This window comes from Haemorhous mexicanus, chromosome 12 (genome assembly GCF_027477595.1).
Source record: "Haemorhous mexicanus isolate bHaeMex1 chromosome 12, bHaeMex1.pri, whole genome shotgun sequence".
Classification (NCBI taxonomy): Eukaryota; Metazoa; Chordata; class Aves; order Passeriformes; family Fringillidae; genus Haemorhous; species Haemorhous mexicanus.
In genome coordinates, this window is record NC_082352.1 from 3498371 (window position 1) to 3522106 (window position 23736).

At 46.5% G+C, this 23736-nt stretch overlaps 1 protein-coding gene and 1 long non-coding RNA gene across 10 annotated transcripts in view; one reads left to right on the plus strand and one right to left on the minus strand.

Moving 5' to 3' along the window:
• Window positions 1-23736, minus strand: part of LOC132333052 (uncharacterized) — a 148848-nt gene that overhangs the window by 112950 nt on the left and 12162 nt on the right. For all 8 annotated transcript variants that reach the window (XR_009488044.1, XR_009488049.1, XR_009488047.1 and 5 more), the window contains 3 exons: window positions 8431-8636; window positions 6119-6184; window positions 3188-3911 (listed from right to left, as the gene is read on the minus strand). This is a non-coding gene — a long non-coding RNA (uncharacterized LOC132333052). The remainder of the gene's footprint in view (window positions 1-3187; window positions 3912-6118; window positions 6185-8430; window positions 8637-23736) is intronic.
• On the plus strand, window positions 419-9868 carry LOC132333048 (fatty acyl-CoA hydrolase precursor, medium chain-like). 2 transcript variants are annotated; one of them, XM_059857782.1, is made up of 13 exons: window positions 419-578; window positions 1775-1967; window positions 2635-2779; window positions 3222-3355; window positions 3692-3845; window positions 4861-4962; window positions 5792-5896; window positions 6554-6694; window positions 6779-6865; window positions 7836-7983; window positions 8170-8301; window positions 8631-8703; window positions 9124-9868. In XM_059857782.1, the coding sequence occupies exons 1-13, from the start codon at window positions 506-508 to the stop codon at window positions 9296-9298; spliced, it is 1662 nt and encodes a 553-aa protein (XP_059713765.1). In that variant the 5' UTR covers window positions 419-505; the 3' UTR covers window positions 9299-9868. The 2 variants fall into 2 exon arrangements, with proteins under 2 accessions (XP_059713765.1, XP_059713764.1); XM_059857781.1 differs by having other exon boundaries at window positions 6779-6864; window positions 7826-7983.

A 23736-nucleotide genomic window follows, 5' to 3' on the forward strand; every position in this document is an offset into this window, starting at 1 on the left:
TTATGTTGTCAGAAAAATGCTTTCCTGAGAGTAAAACTCATTCAGCTTTTACTTCGGTAAAGGTCCGCCCGCAGGGCTGTTGGTTAGCTCTCGGCTAGATTGTGTTTGGCACACGGAGATGTCAGGACCCAAAGGCAGCGAGTGTGAGCCAGGGGAGCCGAGGTGCCCTGCAGGTGCGTGCAGCGCGGGCTGGGCGAAGCCTCCCCCGCTGCCGCAGCCGGAGGTGCTGCAGCAGCGGGACCCCGCTCCCGGCCGTGCCAGGCTGTCTGCAAAGCGTTCGGAGCCCGCGGTGGCCGCGGCTCTGGCAATGCCGTGGCACAGGAGCGCTGCGGAGGCAGCAGGAGCCCCGCGGGCAGGAGGGCTCCCCGCTCCCGGCCCGAGCCCGGCAGTCCCGGCCTGGCTCGCAGCCCGAGCGCTCCCTCGCCTCACCCGGGCTTGCCTTGCGCAAGGTGGCCCAGGCCGAGCCTATAAAGGCCCGGCCCGCGGGCTTGGTGCCAGTGGCACCATGGCAGCTGTGAGGGACACGGCGCTGCTGGCCTGCATCCTCTTCCTCGGGGGCACGGCGCTGGTGGCCACAGGTAAACACCGGGGCTACTGCCCAGGGCACCTGCAGGGCGAGGGGGCACCTGCAGCTGCCTGCCGGGGCCAGCCGAGAGCAGGGCTCAAAGCCTGGGCAGGGATGGCACAAAGCCTGTGCAGGGATGGGCTCAAAGCCTGGGCAGGAATGGCACAAACCCTGGGCAGGAATGGCACAAACCCTGGGCAGGGATGGCACAAACCCTGGGCAGGGATGGGCTCAAACCCTGGGCAGGGATGGGCACACACCCTGGGCAGGGATGGGCTCAAACCCTGGGCAGGGATGGGCACAAACCCTGGGCAGGGATGGGCACAAACCCTGGGCAGGGATGGGCACACACCCTGGGCAGGGATGGGCACAAACCCTGGGCAGGGATGGGCACAAACCCTGGGCAGGGATGGGCAAAAACCCAGGCATGGATGGGCACAAATCCTGGGCTGAGCTGGGCACACAAACTGAGCTGCAGTAGATAAAAATTCATTTCCAATTTTAATCTGCTTTCAGTCATTTGTCTTATTGCCTTCTTTGCAAATTGCAAAATCGAATCCCTCTCCCAAAATCTTGCCTGCTAATGCTGAGCAGCCACAATAAAACATCTGTAATTTGATGTTAGAACTTTCAATCACATCTTAAAATGAGTCTTGCTTAAATGTTAACAGGATTTGTTTGTGCCAGAATATATTTCAGTATGTTAGAAGCTTTTCCTTTTGACTGTACATACTCTCGAGGGTCTAGAATGTATTTTCTCTGTTGATTGTCTTTTCTTAAGACAGCAATCTATTGGGTTTTTATCTAACACCACAGGGCAAAAAAAAAGATTAGGATCTCTATGGAACCACTAAAAGTGTGTGTGGTAAGACAATACATATTATATACCTGAAGGAGATGGACATACAGACCAATCAAAATGAAGGCTGAAGTAATGTCAGCTCTAATGATTTGATAAAGGAATAATGGGAGTGTGTTGGAATAAATTAGGAAATCTAAAATTTAAATGAGTAAACACTAGTAATTGAATTAGTAAAATAAAAGAGCAGATTAAGATAGTGTCATGTCAAAGCTGATGAGAGTTTGTTGTTGAAGCCTTATGTATAAAAGCTACTTGTTGAAGTGTACAAAAGCTGTGTCTTTAAGTAGCAAATCTAGCAATTACTTACAAAGAGACCAATGATGTGGTTCTGTGCTGCTGTCCCACAGAACAACCAGAAGCAGAGACCAAATACGGCAGAGTCCGAGGGTTCCAATTCAAAGTGGACACAGCTGAGAGGACTGTAAATGTCTTTTTGGGACTTCCTTTTGCCAAGCCTCCCGTTGGATCTCTGAGGTTTTCTGAACCCCAGCCACCTGAGCCGTGGGAAGGTGTCAGAGATGCCACTTCCTACCCACCAATGTAAGGCAATGACCAAACCTCTGAACCTTTCATGATGTTAAACTCTGGGCACTTCCATGGCACTGATGTGCACACAGGGCCATCCATGAAGACAAATTCCTTGGTGCCCCCTCCTTGCACCTGCAGCTCTTCCAGGGGATGCATTTCTAAAGACACTCTGAGAGCTGCTCTCTGTACCTAAAGCTGCTGTTTGACGGGCATCAGTGATGAGCTGAGATGGGGCAGCACGTACAGACAATGCTCTGCCTCAGGAGCACTTGGCCATCACTCACCAATCACTGTAAACCTTTGGAGCACAGACAGAAAGGAGCTGAGGAAATGTTGGAATGCAACATTAGGGGAGGGGGAAACGCCTGAGTCAAGTGCTTAAAAGGGCACATAAGAAATGCACAGCAATTCCAATCTACCTTGTAAATGTCTCACTCCCGTTGTCCTACTGCCCTTGTTTAGTGTCTCAAGGCTGATGTCTACCATTGCAACATAAAAAGATAATGGAGATATGAAATGATTCATTTGTATTTTCATCTGTATTTCACATGCCAATCTAAAAGTGTGCTGCAAATCAGGGTCTGGTTGGCACTTTGATGTGGAAGTACAAAAAAGCTTCTCTTCACAGCTTTCAGGTTTATAGTGAATTCTCTTGCCTGTTACTTTTTCATTTATTCAGGTGTCTACAGGATCATGTACAAGGACAATTTATTTCAGATCTGATTACCAACAGAAAAGAGAAAGTTGCCCTGCAAGTGTCTGAGGATTGCCTGTACCTAAACGTGTACACACCTGTTTCTACAGGAAAAAAGGAGAAGCTGCCTGTAAGCAAAATCCTTATAACACCTTGAGCAAAATTATCTGATAGGAAAACTTCAACCTCTGCCATGAGCAGACATGCAGAGACACTTCTGTAGTGATCATCAACTTACATTCTTTATCCCAGCAAATATTAGCTGAACGTAAAGAGACTCAAAATCCTATTTCACAAGTAAAATTGTACTGGCATTTTAGCTAAGCAGTGCTTGATTTAATCTAATTGATGTGTCCAAAGGCACAGGGCACTGACACAGTGGAAGCATTGGACAAAAGCAGTGCCATTTTGTAGCCCTGCAGGCCTTAGATTTGAGATTTCTACAATTAGTGAAATGTCATCTGAAAGAATCAGGAGCGAAAAAGCACAAAATGTTCTATCTTGGGAATATTTAGTTGTGGTCACTGGGGTCTCTTACCTGTGCTGGATTGATCCTGTATTTCTTTCTCCAGGTCATAGTGTGGATCCATGGAGGTGGATTAGTTCTTGGAGCAGCTTCATCATTCGATGGCTCAGCATTAGCAGCCTTTGACAACGTGGTGGTTGTAACAATTCAGTACAGATTAGGTATTGCTGGATATTTTAGGTAAGTTGGTTGATCTCAGTTTTTCCTAAGTGACGTCCAAAAGAATGTGTGCAAAGCCTCTGTAAAGAGAAGTGCAGAAGAGTTGCTTTTGCAAAGAAACCTTTCTGAACTGCACCTGCAAGCACTGGGGACAATTTCCAGTGCCAAGGCAGCTTCCAGATCTGTTCTTGTGGGGCTGCTGCTCCAGTCTCAGGGATTCCTGAGCCATCCATTTGTCAGGGGTGGAGGGAAGTTCTGTGTAGGCAATGGCAGATGATTTCTCACACCACAGACTGTATTTTCCTCTGCCTCTTGGCTTGCATTGAGCATTTGGACAAATCTGTTCTCTCTCTGCAGCACTGGTGATGAGCATGCCCGAGGTAACTGGGGATATTTAGACCAAGTGGCGGCTCTTCAGTGGATTCAGGAAAATATCATGCATTTTGGAGGAGATCCAGGGTCTGTCACTATCTTTGGAGAATCTGCAGGAGGAATCAGTGTTTCTGCTCTTGTAAGTTCACAGTAATATTGAATTGGAATTACTCGGGGGAAAAACCCCTCCATCCACTTTCGGTATCTGCATGGGAAGTCAGCGAGAGAAAAGGGCCGGTGTTACAGTGACACGTCACCTGGGTCTGTGATAACCCAACAAGGCAACACAGCACAGATTTTGAATGATAAAAATGTGCAATTTTCATACTCAAATGTTGTAGTTAATTAACAGAATGGTATCACTCAGCTGTTGAATTATATTCTCGTTGGTTTGGGTTTTGGTTTTTTTCAATGTAAAAAACCCTCAAAGTCTAATCTCATGAGCAGAGTCCTTTAGGAGGAGTTGTAGACTCTTGCCCATTTCCTGTTTGCTTTGACAGCCACTTGGGCAAAGTGATTGAGGTGAATAGTTCTGGTAGCTGATGCAGCCCTGCAGTTTGTGACCCTGTGATTGTGTAAAAGTCTAATCTCATGAGCAGAGTCCTTTAGGAGGAGTTGTAGACTCTTGCCCATTTCCTGTTTGCTTTGACAGCCACTTGGGCAAAGTGATTGAGGTGAATAGTTCTGGTAGCTGATGCAGCCCTGCAGTTTGTGACCCTGTGATTGTGTAAAATCTTTACTCCAACACGGAGCACATTGGCTGTGACTCTCCCCTTCTCCAGTCCCTCCCACGCAGCCCAGCCAGGCTTCCTTGTACCTGGCACACACATCCCTGCTTCCTCTGGCCAGAAGCTCTTTCCTGCCCTTCTGCAGCAGAGCCAGACTGCCTTGGGCACATTCCATGTGTACCTGCCCTGCAGAGTGGTGCTGGGAGGCACTGGGAGCAAAGTGCAGGGGGAGGGAAGGCCCTGAACTCCCATCCCTGAGGGCGCTGCCAAAGCACTTTGCACAGCTGGACTGTGGTCAGAGGCTACACAAGGACACTCTTGGCACAGGGGCTTTCAAAATGCTCCCAATGGCCGCTGCTGATACTGAAATGCAAAATCCCTGGGGAGAACACAGTGCTTGTCATGCTTGTCCTTGCTTTCTCACAGGTCTTATCTCCCCTGGCCAAGGGCTTGTTCCACAAGGCCATTTCAGAGAGTGGCACTGTAGCCATGGGCTTGTTCACTGACCAGCCTAAGGAGGAAGCACAAGTGAGTACTTGTGGTAATTTTAATTCCCTTTTCCACATAGTTCTGCATATCTTAAACTGTTCAGTCCAAAATATTGAATCATGTGAATTCACATTTCTTGCAAATCAAAGCAGTCTTTAAAGACAGAATTTCTGTGTGCAGATAGTACATGTTGTAATGATGTGTTGCTTTTCAAACACCAAAGATCCACAAAGAGAGAAGAATGAATGTCAAGTAGTATTGTAACATGTAGTGTCTTCAAAAAAATTGAACTTATACTTTTTGGTGTGAAAACAGTATCAGACTCTGAGTACTCTTCTCTTCCCCTCCTGCTTGATGCCTGTAGTGTGTAAATAAACAAGACTCTATTCCGGTTTTTTAATTTGAGAACTACAGGCTTCCACCTCTTTCTTTTCTCTTCAACTGGATGGAACAGTTTCCAGAACCTGGAAGCTGGGACATAAAAGAGACAGCTCTCTCTACTGACAGCTCTTGCTCCAGCCAAGAAGACTTCTCCAAGAGTGGTAGAATGTGCTCTCTGTTGCCCTGCAGATGGTTTATTCTCTAACTCCTTTATGTCACCCAGTCTTCTCAGCCCAGCCCCTTATTTAGCAGCATTGTCTTAGAATATTTCTGTACCAAAAACTCTTGGAGGCAGAGGTTTTCCCCTTCTGCCCAGCCCGTGGTGTGAGGGATTGTGAGGGCTTCCAGTGGCCTCCCTGTGGAGCTGGGACAAGCCAGGCTCCAGCATCCTTTGGGCAGGAGCTTTGGCTGCTCCTGCTGGACTCGGTGTCTCGTAGAGCCAGACAGAGGAAACGTGTCCAAACCTCTTTGTTCTCACTGCTTGCAGAAAATTGCTGCTATCTCTGGCTGTGAAAAATCCAGTTCAGCTGCAATGGTTGATTGCTTGAGAGGAAAAACAGAAGAAGAACTACTAGAGATAACACTGAAAATGGTAGGTGAAATGATTCTTCTTGCACTTATATGACCCCTCAGACCTTTTCATCCCAGAGCATACTCTTTGTGGGCTGTACTATTAGGAGAACCTGAAGTGGATGTAAAATCTGATGTTCTTGACTTTTCCAGGACATGACAGCACTGCAGCTCTGCAGTGAATTCTTACCTAAAAAGTGCAAACAGGTTCCTTCCCTTCCATTCTGCATGCACTTGGACCTACCTGTGCTTTGCTGTCATGCTCCACCAGGGCAAGGAAAACAAAATGGCACAGAAGATGCTGGAGAACCTGAAAATCAAATCATATATTATGTCCTACTGAAAAGTTCAAATCACCATACCTATGTGCCTTTGAAACTTCAATGCAGAAATTTTTTTTCCCCACTGTCCCACACAACCATGGCCATATTGAATAAGAAAAGGTGTAATTTCAATATAATGACTTCTGCTCCACAAACATTAGAAATATAATGGTAATCTTCACATAACCTGCTGCCTAGTGCAGAAAATCAGTCAGAGAAATGTTAGGATGGCTTGAATACCATTACTTTTTGTATTTTCAGTTGGCTTTAATTTGGAACTGCAGTAAAAATCTGAACTTCTTTTAGAAGCAAAATGAATGCATTCTCAAAGATTTCTTTTTTCCCTTTTTGTTCAGGATGTCTTTTTCATCAGTACATGTGCAGATGGCGCATTTTTTCCAAAGAGTCCCAGGGAATTGCTCTCTGAAAAATCCATCAATGCGGTCCCATACATCATAGGAGTAAATAACTGTGAATTTGGATGGGGAATTCCTATGGTAAGAGAATTATACTGCTGTTATTTAAACATCATTTTGTAAATAGAGGCTGTTTTACTAAGTGTGATGCTCTGTATCACACAGATGATGAAATATCCTCCTTTTGTGGATGGTCTGGATAAAGATGTTGCACGTCAAATTTTACAGAGCAACTTAGCAGTATTCAATAAGGTAAGAGACCAGTTTCAGAATAACCCAGTGCTGCTGCTTGGCTGGGCTGGCTGTCTTTACCCCTGGAGGGACACATTTCACAGGGAAATGCCATTGTGCTGGACAGCTCCCTGAATTGGGGCAGAAACAGGCACAGATGTGCTGCACTCCTGTTACCTCCAGTGACAGGAAATACTCTCTACATTTCCAGCCTAAATGCCCCTCTTCTTCAAAAGGAGCTCTGTGGGAATCCAGGAGTGATGCAGGTACCTAAACAAGGTCTCTTGGGACATTTTAGATCCCCCCAGGTTATGCAAGATGTGCAGATACCAGCAGGTCTGGCAGGAGACCTATGGGACACAACCTCCTAAAGCAGTAGCTGGGCACTGGAAAGGAAAGCCCGAGAGTTTGGGGTGCACTGACACCTTTGTTCAGATGTCTCGAGGTTTTGCTTCCCTGGAGTTTACAAAGCTCTTGGCTCTCTGGTGCCTTTGTGCTCTCCTGAAACTGCTCCATAGAAAAGTACAGATTATGAGGTAAGAATTAAGGACTCTAGAAGCAGGGCCAGTACTTGCAAGGATCATTCAATGACACAAACATCCACCATGAACTTGGAAATGCAGAACCCAGGCTTGTTCTGAACAAGTTCTGGTCATCTACAGCAATCCATGGATTTTATGAAATCCAGCAGGATTTCTGTGCTGTTGTGAAGGTGTTTCCACAGAAGAGAGAACAGTCAGCATCACTGACTGCTGCTTATCTAAAGGTGGTTGATCCTTTGATCTTGCACCCCTCTTTTCCCCAAGACCACCTGTATCCACAGCTGTGTAACTCCAGTCTGAGCTCTGAGCCACACTCTGACACAGCTGAGGGTTTTCTATGAAAGCTGTTGGTGAGGATTAGCCAGGGATGTGCAGAGGCCTCACTCACCCACTGCTGTTGCTCCTTCTAATAATCATCAACATTATAATACTTTTGATTGCTCTTTCAGGGCCTTCCATCTGAAGTTGTTGACAGAGTGTACCAGGAGTACATGGGGGATGCAGAAAGCCCTGCTCAGGTCAGAGATGGCCTCCTGGATGCATTGGGAGATGTCTACTTTGTCACCTCATCTGTGGAAGTGGCCAGATACCACAGAGGTAACCCAGCAGCTTCAGAACAGCTGTAGAATTCTGTCTGGGGCTGGAGTGGACAGTGTGCAGCCCTTTTCACTCTCCAGAGAACTGGTAGAGTTTTCATTTAAACAAAAGGGTTTTTCATGAAAGTTTATCATCTCTGGAGCAGCATTTTCAGCTCTCAAACCAGCACTTTTCTGTATCCTCTAGATGCTGGCAACCCAGTCTACTTTTACGAATTCCAACACCGGCCGAGTTCAGCGGAAGGTTTGGTACCAGAGTTTGTAAAAGCAGATCACGGAGCTGAGATTTCCTTTATCTTTGGAAAGCCATTCTTAGCTGGTGATGTACCCATATTTACTCCATATTCCTTTTAGAACCTCATTATTATTCATTTCAATTACTGCAGAGCTTTAGAATAGAATTTCTCTCTTATAAGCATTCTAAACATTATACTTATTATAAGCATACCTTATATGTCATAAGCATTATTATGAGCATAAACATCTTCTGTCTTCAGTAGCAGCTACTTTTCATTATATCATTCATCTGCAGGTCTCTCCTAGAAAAACCTCCAACAGCTCAGGGCAACCAGGAGAAGTGCTGCAATTGGTAGAGCTGATACTCATTCTTTACTTTCTAATGTGGCTCTTTCATCTCTCCCTTTGCAGGAGGTGCTACAAAAGAAGAAAATGAACTTAGCAGAACTATCATGAGATACTGGACCAACTTTGCTAAAAATGGGTGAGAATCACAGTGCTGATTACAGCTCAAGTTCAGTCTGTGCTGCCCAGAACATACTTACCTGCCTGCAGCAGTACTTATATGGTGCTCCCTAGAAATTTGACAGAATTTAAGACAAATCTTGCAGCAATTTCTCTTCTTAATGGTCTTTTTATTAAAAAATCATCAGAAATGAGGAAGAAAAAATCTAAGGGCAGTTACTCCATCTGCAATGGAATTTTAGATCTAAAATGAATGGCAACTTTTACACTTTTGCTGTTCCACTGATGAGCATTTTCAAACAATACTGTCGGTTTATTCATGTTCCAAAATCACATCATCTGGGCTCACCTGTCGGTTTTCTGAAATGCCCTGAACATGAGCAGTCAGAGAGCAATGGATGGCAAATGGAGAGCTAACTTTTCCTTCTGTTATTTCCAGAAATCCCAACGGAGAGGGCTTGGTCCATTGGCCTCAGTATGACCTGGAGGAAAAATACCTGGCAATAGACCTGGAGCAAAAGGCAGCAGAGAAACTGAAAGAACACAGAGTGGAGTTTTGGCTACAGCTCATGAAACAGAGTCAGACTGGAAGAAGGAAACACACAGATTTATAAGAACCATGGAAGGCACAGTTTGCCTTTAAAACCCAAAGGAAAGACAAACAAAATGAGTTTGTCAGCATACAGAGTAATAATCACCTTCTAACTCACTGTTGCGTAATCTGCTGTCCTAATCACAGTGAAGGGAGAGAAACAAGGACCATTCAGAATGTTTGTCAGACTGAAAATCACTATTTAATGAAACAGGCAGAAAAAATCCCCCCTGACAAACTTCCAGATCCAGACAGATCTTGGTACCTCCTCAGTGCATATCAAAACTGAATACTGAGGTGGGAATGGGAAAAATGAACTGAAATCAGTAAGAAATGATCAATACAGAATGTACCATAGGTGTCAGACTATTTTATATGCTCGTTTCCTTCTTCTTTCAGAAGAGCATGGTCAGTTATCCTTCCTAGAGACTCTTTCTGCTTTCTTTAACTGGAAATCGCTTGTAGGCAGCAGAGCATCCATCAAACTACATCTGTGAGGTGGCTTGACATCTCACAAAAGAGGACAGAAAATCTCTCCCTGTTTTATTGCTTTGTGAATTGTTATAAATAAATGTTGCTTTGATTTTTGGAACTTCCTGTTCTTTCACTGATCTGACAGAGGCTCATTCCGAGAGGTCAAGTCACACACCAGAAGCCAGAAACATGCCCAGGTTCTTTCTGCCACCTAAATGGCTTCAGGTGTGAAACTTTTCAGGTGTCTGTGCTGGACCTGAGGCTTAAGGCTCTTTCACAAACTCTTCTGGGCTGTGACTGTGTGTCCTTCAACCCTTCCTGGCAAATGCCCAGTCCAGGGGCTGCAGGAGGACGCAGTGCTGGTAGGACAGACACGCACAGAGGCAGAGGGGGCAGCAAAGGCTGGTGGTGCTCCCTGCACCTTGTTGGCCCAGCACCAAGAGAGAAGATCTGCAGACATGCAGAGTGTGCACCCCCAGCCTCCCACAGCTGGGGAAGGGCTCAGGGCACCCAGGGAGGGAAGTGGCTTTTTTGCCAAGGTACATGGCAAGCAGGATACAAAGGAACAATGTGGGAATCCTGGAAGCCAGGAGAGCTCTCCTCATGACCATAAACAAACAGACTGCCCCACTCCAACTCCCCCTTTAACTGGTGCCCAGCTCCCACATCCCACAGCACCCAGGGGGCTCTCACAGGCACAGCCCAAGCTCCTGCTGCAGGTGTGACCCTTTGTAGGTGTCTTCTTCTGCCGGGGTCTCTCTTTCTAGCTGGTCAGAGTGACCCCGAGAAAAGTTCGAAAGTTTCTTTTCCCAGCCCGGTGCTTGAAGAAGAAGTCAGGGCTCTTCATTTTTTCAGTCTCAAGACTGTTTATTGCATCTTATCTATAAAGTTCTTTCTCCCTGTCCAGCCGAGATCCGTTTGGCAGGACAGCCAGAGGCACTCCCCCCACCCCCAGGGCGGTGTTATCTTTATATACTACAAACTACGTGTACAATATTTACCGTTATTTTCCAATACCTATCATCTATATTAGACAGTGAGTTTCTACTTTAGACCAATCTAAAAGTGCTGACATCACCAGACAAGATGGAGGTAGAGAAGAAGAAGAAAGGCTAGACACGCCCAAATCCCTCCATCTTGTCACCAGAAACCCCTATACCAAAAATCCTAAAACCTACATTTAGATTCTGTAATTATTTTATTCTTACACTATTTACACTATTGTGGCTTTTATCTCTTTCTATGAAGGTGACAAGTTGTTCCGTGGTTGGTAATCGAACACGCTGGTGTTCTGGGCTGTGTGCCAGGGTCTCCGAGCCCCCTGGCAAGGGTCCCAGGAAACTCCAGACTCCCAAAGGAATGTCCTGAGTTCCGACATCTCCCCCTTCTGTTTGTACTAAGAAGACTTCTTTGGTAACTTGGTTTGCAACTCACCGTACGCACAAAAGAATGCATGGCACAATAAACAAGAGAACTAAAAGCTCTACTAAAATATAACAAGCTATCATCTAACAACAGTTCTACAACACTACTGATTTTCACACCCATGAAGTGACTTAAAATCTCTAGTCTTTTGTGGGTAAAGCACAAGGGTTGGAATCTTTGTGCAGTCTACATCTCTACATCTTCTTTTCTGCTTATGGAATGGTCAGCGTTTTCTTGCTTGTGCTTTTTGTCAGCATTGTCTTGTACTGGATGGAGTTTCACATTCTTCACTGAGATTCACTTGGACTTTTGTACTTGCTAAAACACAAACAAATCTACGTCCCCGAAGAGACTGGAGGATTTTCTCAAAATCTTGGAGGTGAAGAATGGGTCTTGATATGAAAATAAAACATTGATCAACTCTGTTTTAGTCTCTATGCAATTGCATAGGGAAATGTAAAATGACAGCATTTAGAAATCAATTTGATAATACACATAACTAATAACACATCTGAAAACATACAATTGTCAAACACTACAATTGTCACTGAGATGACACTGAACTGTCATCTCAGAGTCTGCGACAGCTGATGAACTTTACAACAATAGAGAAGTGGAGAATCTATGTCTGGATTCATGTTTCTCTAAACTCTCTCTGAAAACAGGCTCAGCCATCATAGACGGTCAAATTGCCAAGCTAAAAGGACTTGAATACTTTTTGATGCAGAAAACATTTGGGCTGATTGTCAATCACTCTATTCAAGTAGAGTTAGGACTTGGCCAGAGCCCGAACTCTAATTGATGGATATCACTTAGCACATTCTTAAAATGAGACTCTTAAAAACAGTAATTATGAATAGGAAACTTTAGGATTAAAGATCTATCAAACTATTAAATAATTGGATCTTTCTGAAACTTCTGTTGGGATAGAAATTCTTCAAACACAGTAGACTTTTTGAATTCTTGGCTGAAGTATTTCTGTAATAACTGAAGAAACAATAAATGAAGAAAACTACAAAAGCGGCAATTTGGATTTAAAAGAAATCCAAAAACTTGTGAGTAGTTAGGAAATAAAGACAAGATTCTGAAGAGACGTGGCTTCACACAAAAGAGATAGTGGAACACTGGCTGGTTATAAACACTACAATACTTTGTTAATAATTCTTATTACAAATTCTGAGAATTCTCATTATATAATCAACTTATCAACAGGAAGTATTTGAAGGAGTTAAGACAACTTTTTTAAAGTATTCATATAACATTAACAGCAATTTTTATTTATCAGTATTACCTATAAAATCTAAAAATAACAAAGGTTACAAACTCACTGACAACAATCTCTAAAACTCTGAACTATTGGAGAATCAGCTGATGACCCCACAGATAGGATTTGATTGATGTTTCTCAAATGCTCTGTCTTCAGAGACACTTTGAGTAATTGAATTTTTACTAATGCTTCTATCTTTATATGGTGCTGTCTCTCTCCCTGAGAGGCATTTTTCAAAATAGATTTCCATCTACATCATATTTGGAATAACATTGATTTACATTGATTTTCTCTTCTTTTTTCTGTATCTTGGGCAAAAGCTTGGTGCTTTCTCACTTTTCTCTGGTTTTGGACAACCTTTTTTTTTTTTTTTTTTTCCTCTACGCCGATCTTTTGCATCCGAAACTTGATCATCTGATAAATGCTGTTTTTGTCACTTTTGTGGGACTAGCCTGTTGAAGAGCTCGGTGTACCTCACTCAACATGTGTTGCACTCGCGAAAAATCTCCAACTTGAGATTTTGATGGAGGCTGAAACTGTGTGCTGGCTGCTGCGGTTGGCTGAGTGCCCATTGCCCTGGGATCGGAGAGGGGTGGTACTTGGGGCAGCCTCTGTACTTTGATCACGCCCCGTCTCTGCCTGTGCTGTCACGGGAGTGTGGACAACTTCGCCTCGACCGCGCCTCTCTTGCGCTCGTCTCGGCGCAGGCGCGGTCTCGGAAATGTCCTTCTCTCTCTGATCGACACTAGTACAGCTCAGATCTCATTCTGGCTCTGTGCCAACACCCGCAACCGGCGCGCGCGGTCCCTGCTCGGCTGGTGCTCGTCTTGCGTCCGCGAACTGGGGAAAAAACTTTTCGCGCTCCGACTTCTGGGTCTTGCATTATCACCGCGCGTCTCCTGCGTCTGCTTACGGGTACCGCTTGGAGCCCTGCAGCTGCTCCAAGTTTACCGCCCGCGTCTGACGTGGACGCTATGATTTGAGAGCCCTTCCCGGACGTCCCGCGAGTCTCGCTTCTCGCGCGCGTCTTTGACACCGCCTCGTCTGAAACTGCCGCCGCTGCCGGCATCGTGCCCGCGCAAACCGCGTCTGTTCTCGCACCTCTCACCACCTCTGCGGCTCCAACTCGCTGGCTCTGCCGCCGCCGCCTCCGGCTGCTGCTGTCTGCCCGGCGCTGCCTCGGCGCGGCCTCTCCTGCGCGAAAAGGGTGCCTCCCCCCCTTCCTCAGATTCCGACACGGTCTTCTTCGCTACCGAATTCGCTGCTGTCTCTGCCTTACGACCGTTTTTTGGCTTTTGCGAATCGGGCTGACTTGCTTCTAGAAAGGCTAAGTCCAAATCTTCCAATTCGCTAGGGGAAATCTCAACCCTAAGCTCTTTCGGGAGTGACAAGAGATGAGTTTGAATCGGTAGCTGAGTGTCCTGAGATTTCTGGAGCTCTAGGACACTCTGGGGTTCCCGTGGACCTTTGAGGCACTGAGGGGTTTGGAGGTGATGACGTTCCTCTTGGTTCTGTGCTCCGCTTCGCTTTTATTTTTTTATTTTTGCTGCGATAGGGCCGTGCGCGCTATCGCCTCTTGCGCTGCTGTGTCTGCGACTCCCCCCCGCTGCCTTCGTGGCCCCCCCGCCAGCCTCCGCAACCCCCACGGCCGTCTCTGCGGCTCCCCCGGGCTGCTGGCTGGCTGGCGCCACCCTGGCACGGGTTCCCCAGTCGCCGAGAAGCAGCTCTCCCCCGGGTCCCGCGACCCCCTCCGTCCTCCTCCCCCTGGCTGAATCCGTGTCAGAGGACCCTGAAGGTTCTGGGGATTTTGTGCGTTTTGGGGACTCATGGAACTCTAGAAATGATGCCAATTCTTCTCACACTTGTTTAGTAGGGTTTGTTTCTGACCCTCCCTGCCGCCTGCTGATGGCAGGGCAATTCTCCTTCCCCCATCCTTGGGAGAATATTTCTTGCTTGCTGATAGTTGGCAGACCCCTGCGGAATTCCGTGAAATTGCCTCTAGCATTACCCTTGCTGGGGATACAAGCTTCAAGGCCGTTTTACTTTTTTTCAGAGATTTTCACAAGGTGTGTGGCTGCCAGACCTTGTAAGGCTGACAAAATCCTTAACTGTTCTTGAGAGCATGTCCCCTCCATGTTCTCAAATCTCAACCTTCTTACCAAAAGCTGAATTATTTGCAAGGTCGGTCCGGATGTCGCCTTGGTCACTGGCCCCCCCGCCAGATCTGGATGCGAGTTTGTTTAGCAGAAGTTGAATTTTTTTCTTTTTTTTTCCTTTTTCCCTTTTTTTTTTTTTTTTTTTTTTTTTCTTTTTGGGAGTGCCTGCTTTTTTTCCTTGTCCTTTTTTGTTCTCTTCACGGGCTGTGTTTCAGCGGCTGATGTCTGGTGGCATGGCTGCCTGCCAACTGCCCACCTGGGTGCTTTCTTGCTGCCCAACGTGTCGTGGTCTCTCTTTTGCAGCCCATCTCTTGCAGCCGTCTCTCTTTCCGCCCATCCGGGTTGTTCTCTTGCTGCCCAGCTCTTGCAGCCCACCTGGGAATGCCAAATGCCGGGTCTTTCTTGCAGCCAAGCCAGGGAACGCTAGTTGCCGCATCTTTCTTCGAGCCCACCCAGGGACGCCAGTTGCCGGGGTCTCTCTTTCTAGTTGGTCAGAGTGACCCCGAGAAAAGTTCGAAAGTTTCTTTTCCCAGCCCAGTGCTTGAAGAAGAAGTCAGGGCTCTTCATTTTTTCGGTCTCAAGATTGTTTATTGCATCTTATCTATAAAGTTCTTTCTCCCTGTCCGGCTGAGATCCGTTTGGCAGGACAGCCAGAGGCACTCCCCCCACCCCCAGGGCGGTGTTATCTTTATATACTACAAACTACGTGTACAATATTTACCGTTATTTTCCAATACCTATCATCTATATTAGACAGTGAGTTTCTACTTTAGACCAATCTAAAAGTGCTGACATCACCAGACAAGATGGAGGTAGAGAAGAAGAAGAAAGGCTAGACACGCCCAAATCCCTCCATCTTGTCACCAGAAACCCCTATACCAAAAATCCTAAAACTTACATTTAGACTCTGTAATTATTTTATTCTTACACTATTTACACTATTGTGGCTTTTATCTCTTTCTATAAAGGTGACAATTTGTTCCCTGGTTCGTAATTAAACACGCTGGTGTTCTGGGCTGTGTGCCAGGGTCTCCGAGCCCCCTGGCAAGGGTCCCAAGAAACTCCGGACACCCAAAGGAATGTCCTGAGTTCTGACATTCTTCTTCCTCCTCACCCCTGGGTTCACTTGCTTTTGCACACCTGTGGATCTCAAGCAGTGTCATCTGCACTACCTGGCCACCCCCTTTTCTGCATTTTCCATACCTTGTGAAAATCACCAGCTGTGGCAATTAGTAACAGCTAATTGCAGCAACCATACTGCCACTTCTGTCTGACATTTCTTATGCCTTCCCTTCTTTTGCTCTGGCACAGCCTTTATGTCCATTTGTGGTGTGTTTGTTCAATCAATGTGTCTGTCCCTGTACATTCACAAAAATCACAATCCTAACAGGACAGAAGAAACCCTGTGTCTTTGGGAATGCAAAGCCACAAGTATAACTCCTGGGTAGAAGGGAGGCACACAGTAGGCACACATGACAACAAAGTAGCTTCTGAGTGTGTGAGAGGAAGTGTTCTGTCCATCTGTGGGTTTTAAACCCCAAATATAAAGACTGGTACACTGTCAAACAGCTGAGAAAGGAAGAGCACCACGGCCACAGTGAATAGGCCACATTTAAACAGCAGATCCTTACATTATGTTCCAAACCTCATTTTATTTCATAGCTTTAGTATGCATGGTCACTCGGTGCAGATTCCCAGCTGCACCTAGAGTTGAAGAAGTTGTTAGCAGTATATTTACTGATACTATTCAGCAAGAACTGCTGCTGTTCTGTTTTTCACCTTCTGTCCATAAAATCTTAAATCTATTTTTTGAAGTTTTTAAATTATCCATACTTACTATAATTGCCTTTCCAAGGTGGTCAGTAAGTACGTTTGTCATGTGCCAGTCCTGCTTTTTAGATCATCTTGTTGCTAAGTGAGAAATATACAAATTTGTATTAAGATAGGATGTTCTTTGCTGTCTGATCTTTGTAACTTGCAAACCTGATCAACAAGGAGGGAGATTTATTCTGTGAAACAGAGCGGCCAACAAGCTCTAAGTGATGTCCAGCTGTTAGAAACACAACTTCCTGGACAGCAGAATTGCCTTGTCAAGGTTTGGGGCTGGACATGTTCCAATGATCTCAGCCCCACGGGAGGTTCACAGAGCTGCATGTGCCTCCCTTGAGCTGCTTGGGATAAAGGAAGCTGTGAGGAGCCAGGTGGAATGTGCTCCCAGCTCCAGCAGCTCTGTGGCATTGGAGTCCCTGGGCTGATAGACAGGGACCTTCACTTACCAGGTTCCATCTTGGGCTGCAGGCACCTCACCGCTCAGGAGCTGGGCTGTGTGAGACTCAGACCCATGAGCTGTCTAGACCCGGGAGTTTTGAACTCCCTGTATAAGAAGGCTCTGAACAATAAAGCACAGAGTTTGTCACATGGAACTCTGGGAGGTGTGTGGGTGTGGGTGTGTGCCTGTCTGTGTGTCTGTTTGTGTGCCTGCGTGTTTCTGTGTGTGTGATTCCTCTCTTTGCCCACTGACCCCATGGAACACGTGGATTCCAATGTAATTCTGGTGACCCCGACGTGATATGACTCAGCCAGGCCCTGTGGCTACAATGGGAGAGGCAGGCCGGTGTGCGGGCAGAGCCACTGGACAGACCAGCGGTGAAGATGAAGAAATAATCAAAAGGTGAGTGCAGAGAGTGGTCAGGCCAGCAAATAACCAGATATAACAAGAGGTAAGTGTGAAGATCCACCTAGCTTGTACAGTGGGCCGGACTGTTTTGTGGCGAAAAGCTGCTAAAAATCCGGATTTCCTTTGTATATACCCCTTTTAAATAGAAGAAAACTCCACCAGAGAACATTGGAGGATCCATCTCCATGGAAGAACATCCAGCATTGCAAGTATGGACCCATTTTCTAAAGAAATGACTTTGAAAAAGAGAATTTATTAGATTTGATAATATGGACTAAAAATCGGGGATTGGAACCTACCAAAGAGAATGCGTCAAATATTCATACAAGTACACAAACTGGTGAATATATAATGGATGCAGCTTACAAAAGGGACAGAAATGCAATTAAAATCCTAAGACCTTGGAAACTGATATTAAATTTAATAATATGGATAAAAACCAAGATGCGTGGTGAGGACTGCGTGCTAAGAAAAGTGGCTGTGCCGCACCGTGAGGCGCTGAACGGGCACCACATGGAAGATTACACAAAGCCCAGAGACGTGGTGAGGGCCGGAGGGACAGCCAAATCCTGGCGGGTCGCAAGAGCCCGCGCGGAGCCGATACCTCGGCGTGCACTGGCAGTGCTCCAGCTGGTGGCATGGCCCTGGAAAGTGGTGGGGTCCGGCAGGCGGGGGAACCGACGCACTGCCCGCACCGCGGCGGCCGCCGGTGCCTGGACAGGTGGCCTGCTGGATTGTGCAATTCAGCCTGGAGAAGAGGCAAACACCAAGCCATGGTGCCCACTCCAGACTGCTGTGCCGAGCTGAGTCGCTCTCCGGCCGCCCAAGGCTACATCACCGGTCTAGGCAATAGCACGCCGAGCATGCAGCCCCACTTTGTGGGGCCAGACCACGCGGCGGCCGCTCTGGCGCTGCCCCGTGCTGCCATGTTAGCACCTCTGTGACCGCACGCACACCAGGATTACTTCCTCTTGAGGCCAGGTGGCCTGGCCCCAAAGATAATTCCCCAACTCCATGGAGCATGGCCATGCCTCCCTTGGGGGAACGTACCTACACCCCCAGTCCAGTCTGCATCGGGGGGGGGCAGGGCCCTGCCCCCAAGCCAGCATCACTGGAGGCATGGCCTTGCCCCTGACCCTGCCTCCATGGGCGGATCTGGGAATTACATCGCCAGGAGCTCCTGCCATTGTCATACCTACAAGTGGGGCCACTATCCTCTCAGCACCACCCCTGCTGGAGTTAAAGCCTTCCATGCCAGCAAGAGACTCAAGGGATCATCATCCCCCTGCAGAACACTGTGAGAGCAACGCTCTTGTGTTGTGTTATTTGTTTCATTCCTGATTTCTCCCGTTTGTAGTTGCACCCTAAGTTACCTCCCTTTCCCCAATGGCAATCCTATCCCTGCTCCACCCATTTCACTGGAAACTTCCTTGCCCGTCCTCAAATCCCCTCCCCAGTGCCTTGTCTGTCACTCGGTTCTCTGCTCCCGTCTCTAGAAACTTCCAGGAAGGGTGTCGAGTGATTGGTCAAGGATCAAGGATCCCTCCCACTAAGTTTCCTGGAAGGTTGTTCTAGTTGTTAATTGTCTCCCAGTTCACTCCCCCTTGATCTCCTGTGGTGGGTAGTCAAACCTCTCCTTTGGCACCAGCCCTGAGTAAAAGATACTGATCCTGCTGTCTCGGGGCTTTTTGGAGTTGTAACCCCCTGAGGCTGGGAGCTTTTCATGGCTTCTTATAAAGCTTTGGACTAATTACCCTCCGAATTGCCTACTCCCTTTCTTCACCCGTCCTCTCCCGAGGAAAGGGCTAGTGCCCTTAGCCGCCCCTGTGCATCCCGAGCGCGGAGGAGTGTCCCCTGCAGTCTGCAGTGTGGGAGCTGGCAGGGCAGCACCGGGTGGCTGCTTGGTAGATGCTGCAACACATCACAGATGCTTTGTTGCCAACAGCCTTCCCTGATCCTGCCACTCCCACAGCCTCTCAGAGCCTTTCTATGTTTCCAAACACCAATTGTATTTTCCAGAGCGTGGGAAGAGCCCTTGCAGGGGGCCCACCAAGCAAAGGGTGGAGGGAAAAAGCATGCAGGAGTGTTATACCATGGGGGCTGTAGCAAACAAACCTGCCCAAAAAACGGTGCTGACCACATGGCACACCATCACTCGGTGGCTGAGAGCAGGACAACCCTCTCACCAAGCTCAGTGGGAAACCAGCAGCTCCTGCGTGTGGGCACTGAAGAAGCAAACTAAAAAATGTAACGGCACCAGCCAAAGCAACGCCAACAAAGGCAGTGCTGAGTGCCTACCCCACATAGCTCAGCAGAGCCCCACTGCCACCCTGCCTTCCACTGCTTCAACTCTACCAAGGTCTCATGCTCTACAGACCCTAATAAACTGCTAACACGTGCTGAAGGTGAAACTGACTCGTATAACATAACTAGGTTAACCAAGGCTATCACAGTTATAATAAAGGTGTCACGCAACACTTACAAAAATGCACAACTGTTTGCTAAATATGTCGTACATTTCATACTACAATATTATTACACTTTACATTTGCTGAAACCAAAATTAATAAGTCTCTGTTAGCTGATTCTGGTACAGTTACTGAGAAGGTACTGTCTCTGTTTCAAGTATGGAATACTGTTTATTAAATACATCTAAGAATTTATAATACAAAGTTTATTACTATTAATTCTATGCACAATGCAAACAGCATGCAAACCAGATCAACCTGGAAAACTCAGAGAATTTGCTTGTTCTAACCTTCTAGATCTATTAAAGCAAACACAAACCCACAAATTTAGTAATGTCAAAAGCAAATTTCAGTTGCAAAATTTTCTAACTGAAAATTTGCCACCAGTCATCATTTTAGAAGCTAAAAGTCACCTATTGACTTGTCAGCAGCAATTCTCTAACTTCTAACAAGAAGAAAACTATATTGCTTGCACTGTTACCATAATAACTGAAAAATTAAAATGCCTATATTTAATTATTCATAAGTTGTTCACATTAAAAAAATTTTGCAGTAGATAGTAATAAAGGCTTGTTTTTTAAATTTAATTAGGGAAAACCTTTCCCAACTAGGTTCCTGGCCCTGATCAAGCCATAAGCCCGGCTGGTATAGGAAAAATATACTAATTAACCTAGATAACTCCATACAAACTTTGCAAAAGTGAAACCCTTTTTCCTTTGAGATAAACAAGAAAGCCTCATCTGGAAGAGGTTCTTTTAAGTCCTCATTGTGAAAAAGAAACCCCTCAGCAACAGCAAACCCTAGGTAATAGTACCTTATTAATACTGTTGAAAAATCCATGTTTGGTTCATATTTTAGTTACTAAAACAAAGAAAAGGGGGAAAAGTTTGGGGTGAATGTACACTACACCTCCTGTTAAGTCTTAGGTATTATCATGTTCTCATGTCTTTTAATAACTCATATAACAGTACAATAATCCTATGATGTTCAGCTACCCAAACCCAAGGTAATGGCATGAATGTGTTTCAATGGACACCAAGACACGTTGAACGCCTGCCAGATGTGTCCAGCCTGCACCACATCCTGCTCAGGACCACAGGCAGCATCCTCCTGATAACACCTCAACAGCCATCACAGAGCCCTGTAACCAGAACAATTGATCACCTACCTCATGGAAATCTGGGACTCCCTAAGTGACAGTTCATATAAGGACTTGATTTGTTTACAAATTATTTTTTCCTGTTTACAAACTGTCTTTTCTGTTTACAGATTGTTTTTTCTAGGAGTTAGGTTTTCCCTAACAGTTTTAAGGGTTAAATTGTTTGAGTAGTTTCTTGTTTTCAGAGATAAGTTGTAACTTGTAAGCATTAAGCCTGTGACATGCTAGCCAGAGTTCTCCCCTACAAGCTCCTAGACCTGAGTGCTGCACCTCTAGAAACAGCGAGAAAGATAACAAAGAACACAGTACATTTTTGAATATAACCCAAAGGGAGAATTGTGGCATTGGAGTCTCTGGGTTGATAGACAGGGACCTTCACTTACCAGGTTCCATCTTGGGCTGCAGGCATCTCACTGCTCAGGAGCTGGGCTGTGTGAGACTCAGACCCATGAGCTGTCAAGGCCCAGGAGTTTTGAACTCCCTGTATAAGAAGGCTCTGAACAATAAAGCACAGAGTTTGTCCCATGGAGCTCTGGGGGGTGTGTGGGGGCGGTTGTGTGTCTGTGTCTGTGTGTCTCTGTGTTTCATCCCTGTCTCTGACCACCGACCCCACAGAACACGTGCATCCCAGCTCCAGCAGCTCCACCTGTCTGAGCCTGCCAGTGGCCCAGGTGCCCAGGACACACATCCTGCAGCCGGTGAGGACATGGATGGCCCAGGTGCCCAGGACACACATCCTGCAGCCGGTGAGGACATGGATGGCCCAGGTGCCCAGGACACACATCCTGCAGCCACTGAGGACATGGTGATGGCAATGGCTGGTTCAGCTCCTGTGTTCCAGCCCTTCTACATTAATGTTGTGGATGAGGAAGATTACATGGGTTTCCTTGATATGGATCATGCAGATAAGCTACTGAAGGAGTATCAGCAGAGAGAGTGTCTTGGTTTGGAACAGATGATGTCAGAAAGGTGAGAACAGGTCTGCATTTCCTGGTGAAACTGAAGGAATTATGTTATGTGGTTTCCTGTATGCTGGCTGAGGATTTCAATGGGACTCTCATTAACCTGAATGGTGAGAATTGTCTGGAAGCTCCTTTAGGAACCATTGGGGTGCTGTGCAGGAAGAACAGAGCAGGGCACCCAGTGCTGCCAAATCTGGAGTTACTCCTAGGTGGTTTTAGCTCAGCTGTTTCTGAGGGACTGAGCAGTGTTCATGGCCTCCAGGTGGTGCATGGGATGGTTAATCTCTGAAACAAGATCTGTGCCAAATGCCATGACTTTATATCATGACTTCCACACTTTTTTCTTTACAGGGCTGAAGCTTTTCTTCCATTTCAGTTGCATTTTTAGGAGGTTAAGTTTTTAGGGATTTTGGCTAGAGAGCTGGCTGGAAAGACACCTGAAGGTTGAGGAAAGGTTGCATGAAAAACAGTTGTTGAGCGTGGTTACTGAAAACATTTTCTTCCAAAAATATTTAACTAAGGGGTCACAGTGAGGACTTTTGGCCTCTTGTGCCTGGGTTGGGGACAGCACTGGATTTGTTTACAGCTAAAGCTGCTGTCAACTGCAGAATCTGCACAGAAGACCCTTCAGCAGTGGGGGTCCTGTTGATTTTTGTTGACCTTTATAAAATTGTAGAATAATAATTATGATTGATCCAAAGTGAAAACAATAACATCATAATTTAAGAACCACATAAATGTTTGAGATGTCAGTAGAGGAAGAGGGATTTGATGGAATACAGCAGATAATCTGGTGGATTTGAGTCCCCTGTGATAGTTGAAAACATTGTTAGTAATTGTAAGTCACCAGAAGCCAAAGAACTAGAAGCAAAATGTTTGCTTGCAACCTCTAAGAGGAATTTTCTCTTAACAGGTATATCTTTTTTCAGTGTATTTAATATAATTTAACGTGAGTTTAGAGTCCTCCCTGTTTTCCCAGCAGCTGAGACTCACAGCATTCCCCATCTGGGAGTGCACAGTGAGCCCTGGCCATGCCCTCAGCCTCAGGAGCTGCACCCAGCACAGCCTGGCAGGGCCTGCAGGGCACTGGGGCAGAGCTCAGGAGCCACCAGAAACCCAGCACAGGCGGGAGACACAGCCAGCACTGCCTGGAGACACCTGCAGTGCCTGCCACCAGTTTGCCCTTTGAGCAGCCAGGGTAAAGCTGACTGGGCTTTATCTCCAGGGCTGTAAATCACACCTGTGCACATACACAGGGGAAGATTTGGAGTAAAGTGCACAGCCACAGCACCCAGCATTAACAGGAGCATAAGAGATGTGCTAAACTAGTTTGAAGACTGTGGGTCCTGTAAGCCACTGTGAGCTGTAAAGAGAGCTGTGAGCAGGAATGGATCTGGAGAAATGGAGCAGCTCTCCTGTGGAGACAGGCTGAGAGAGCTGGGCTGGAGAGCTGGTCCCTCCTGCAAGGGACACCTCAGAGCCCCTTGCAGGAGCCCAAGGCAGCCTGCGAGGAAAATGGAGAGGGGCATTTCCCAGAGGCATGGAGGAACAGGACAAGGGGGAATGGCTTCAAACCAACTAAGGTAGGTTTAAATCAGATGGACAGAAGAAATTCCTCCCTCTGAGGGTGCTGAAGCTCTGGCACCCAGGGCTGCCCAGAGCAGCTGTGGCTGCCCCATCCCTGGCACTGCCCAAGGCCAGCCTGGACAGGAAGGTGCCCCTGCCCATGGCAGAGGTGGCATGAGGAGAGCTTTGAGGGTTCTTCCAACCATTCTGTCATCCAATCAGCTGATTCTTTGAAATGCTGTTTCTGACAACTGAGAACTCACATGATCTGAAATTGCAAAACTGCCTTTCTGGGGCAAGAGCTAC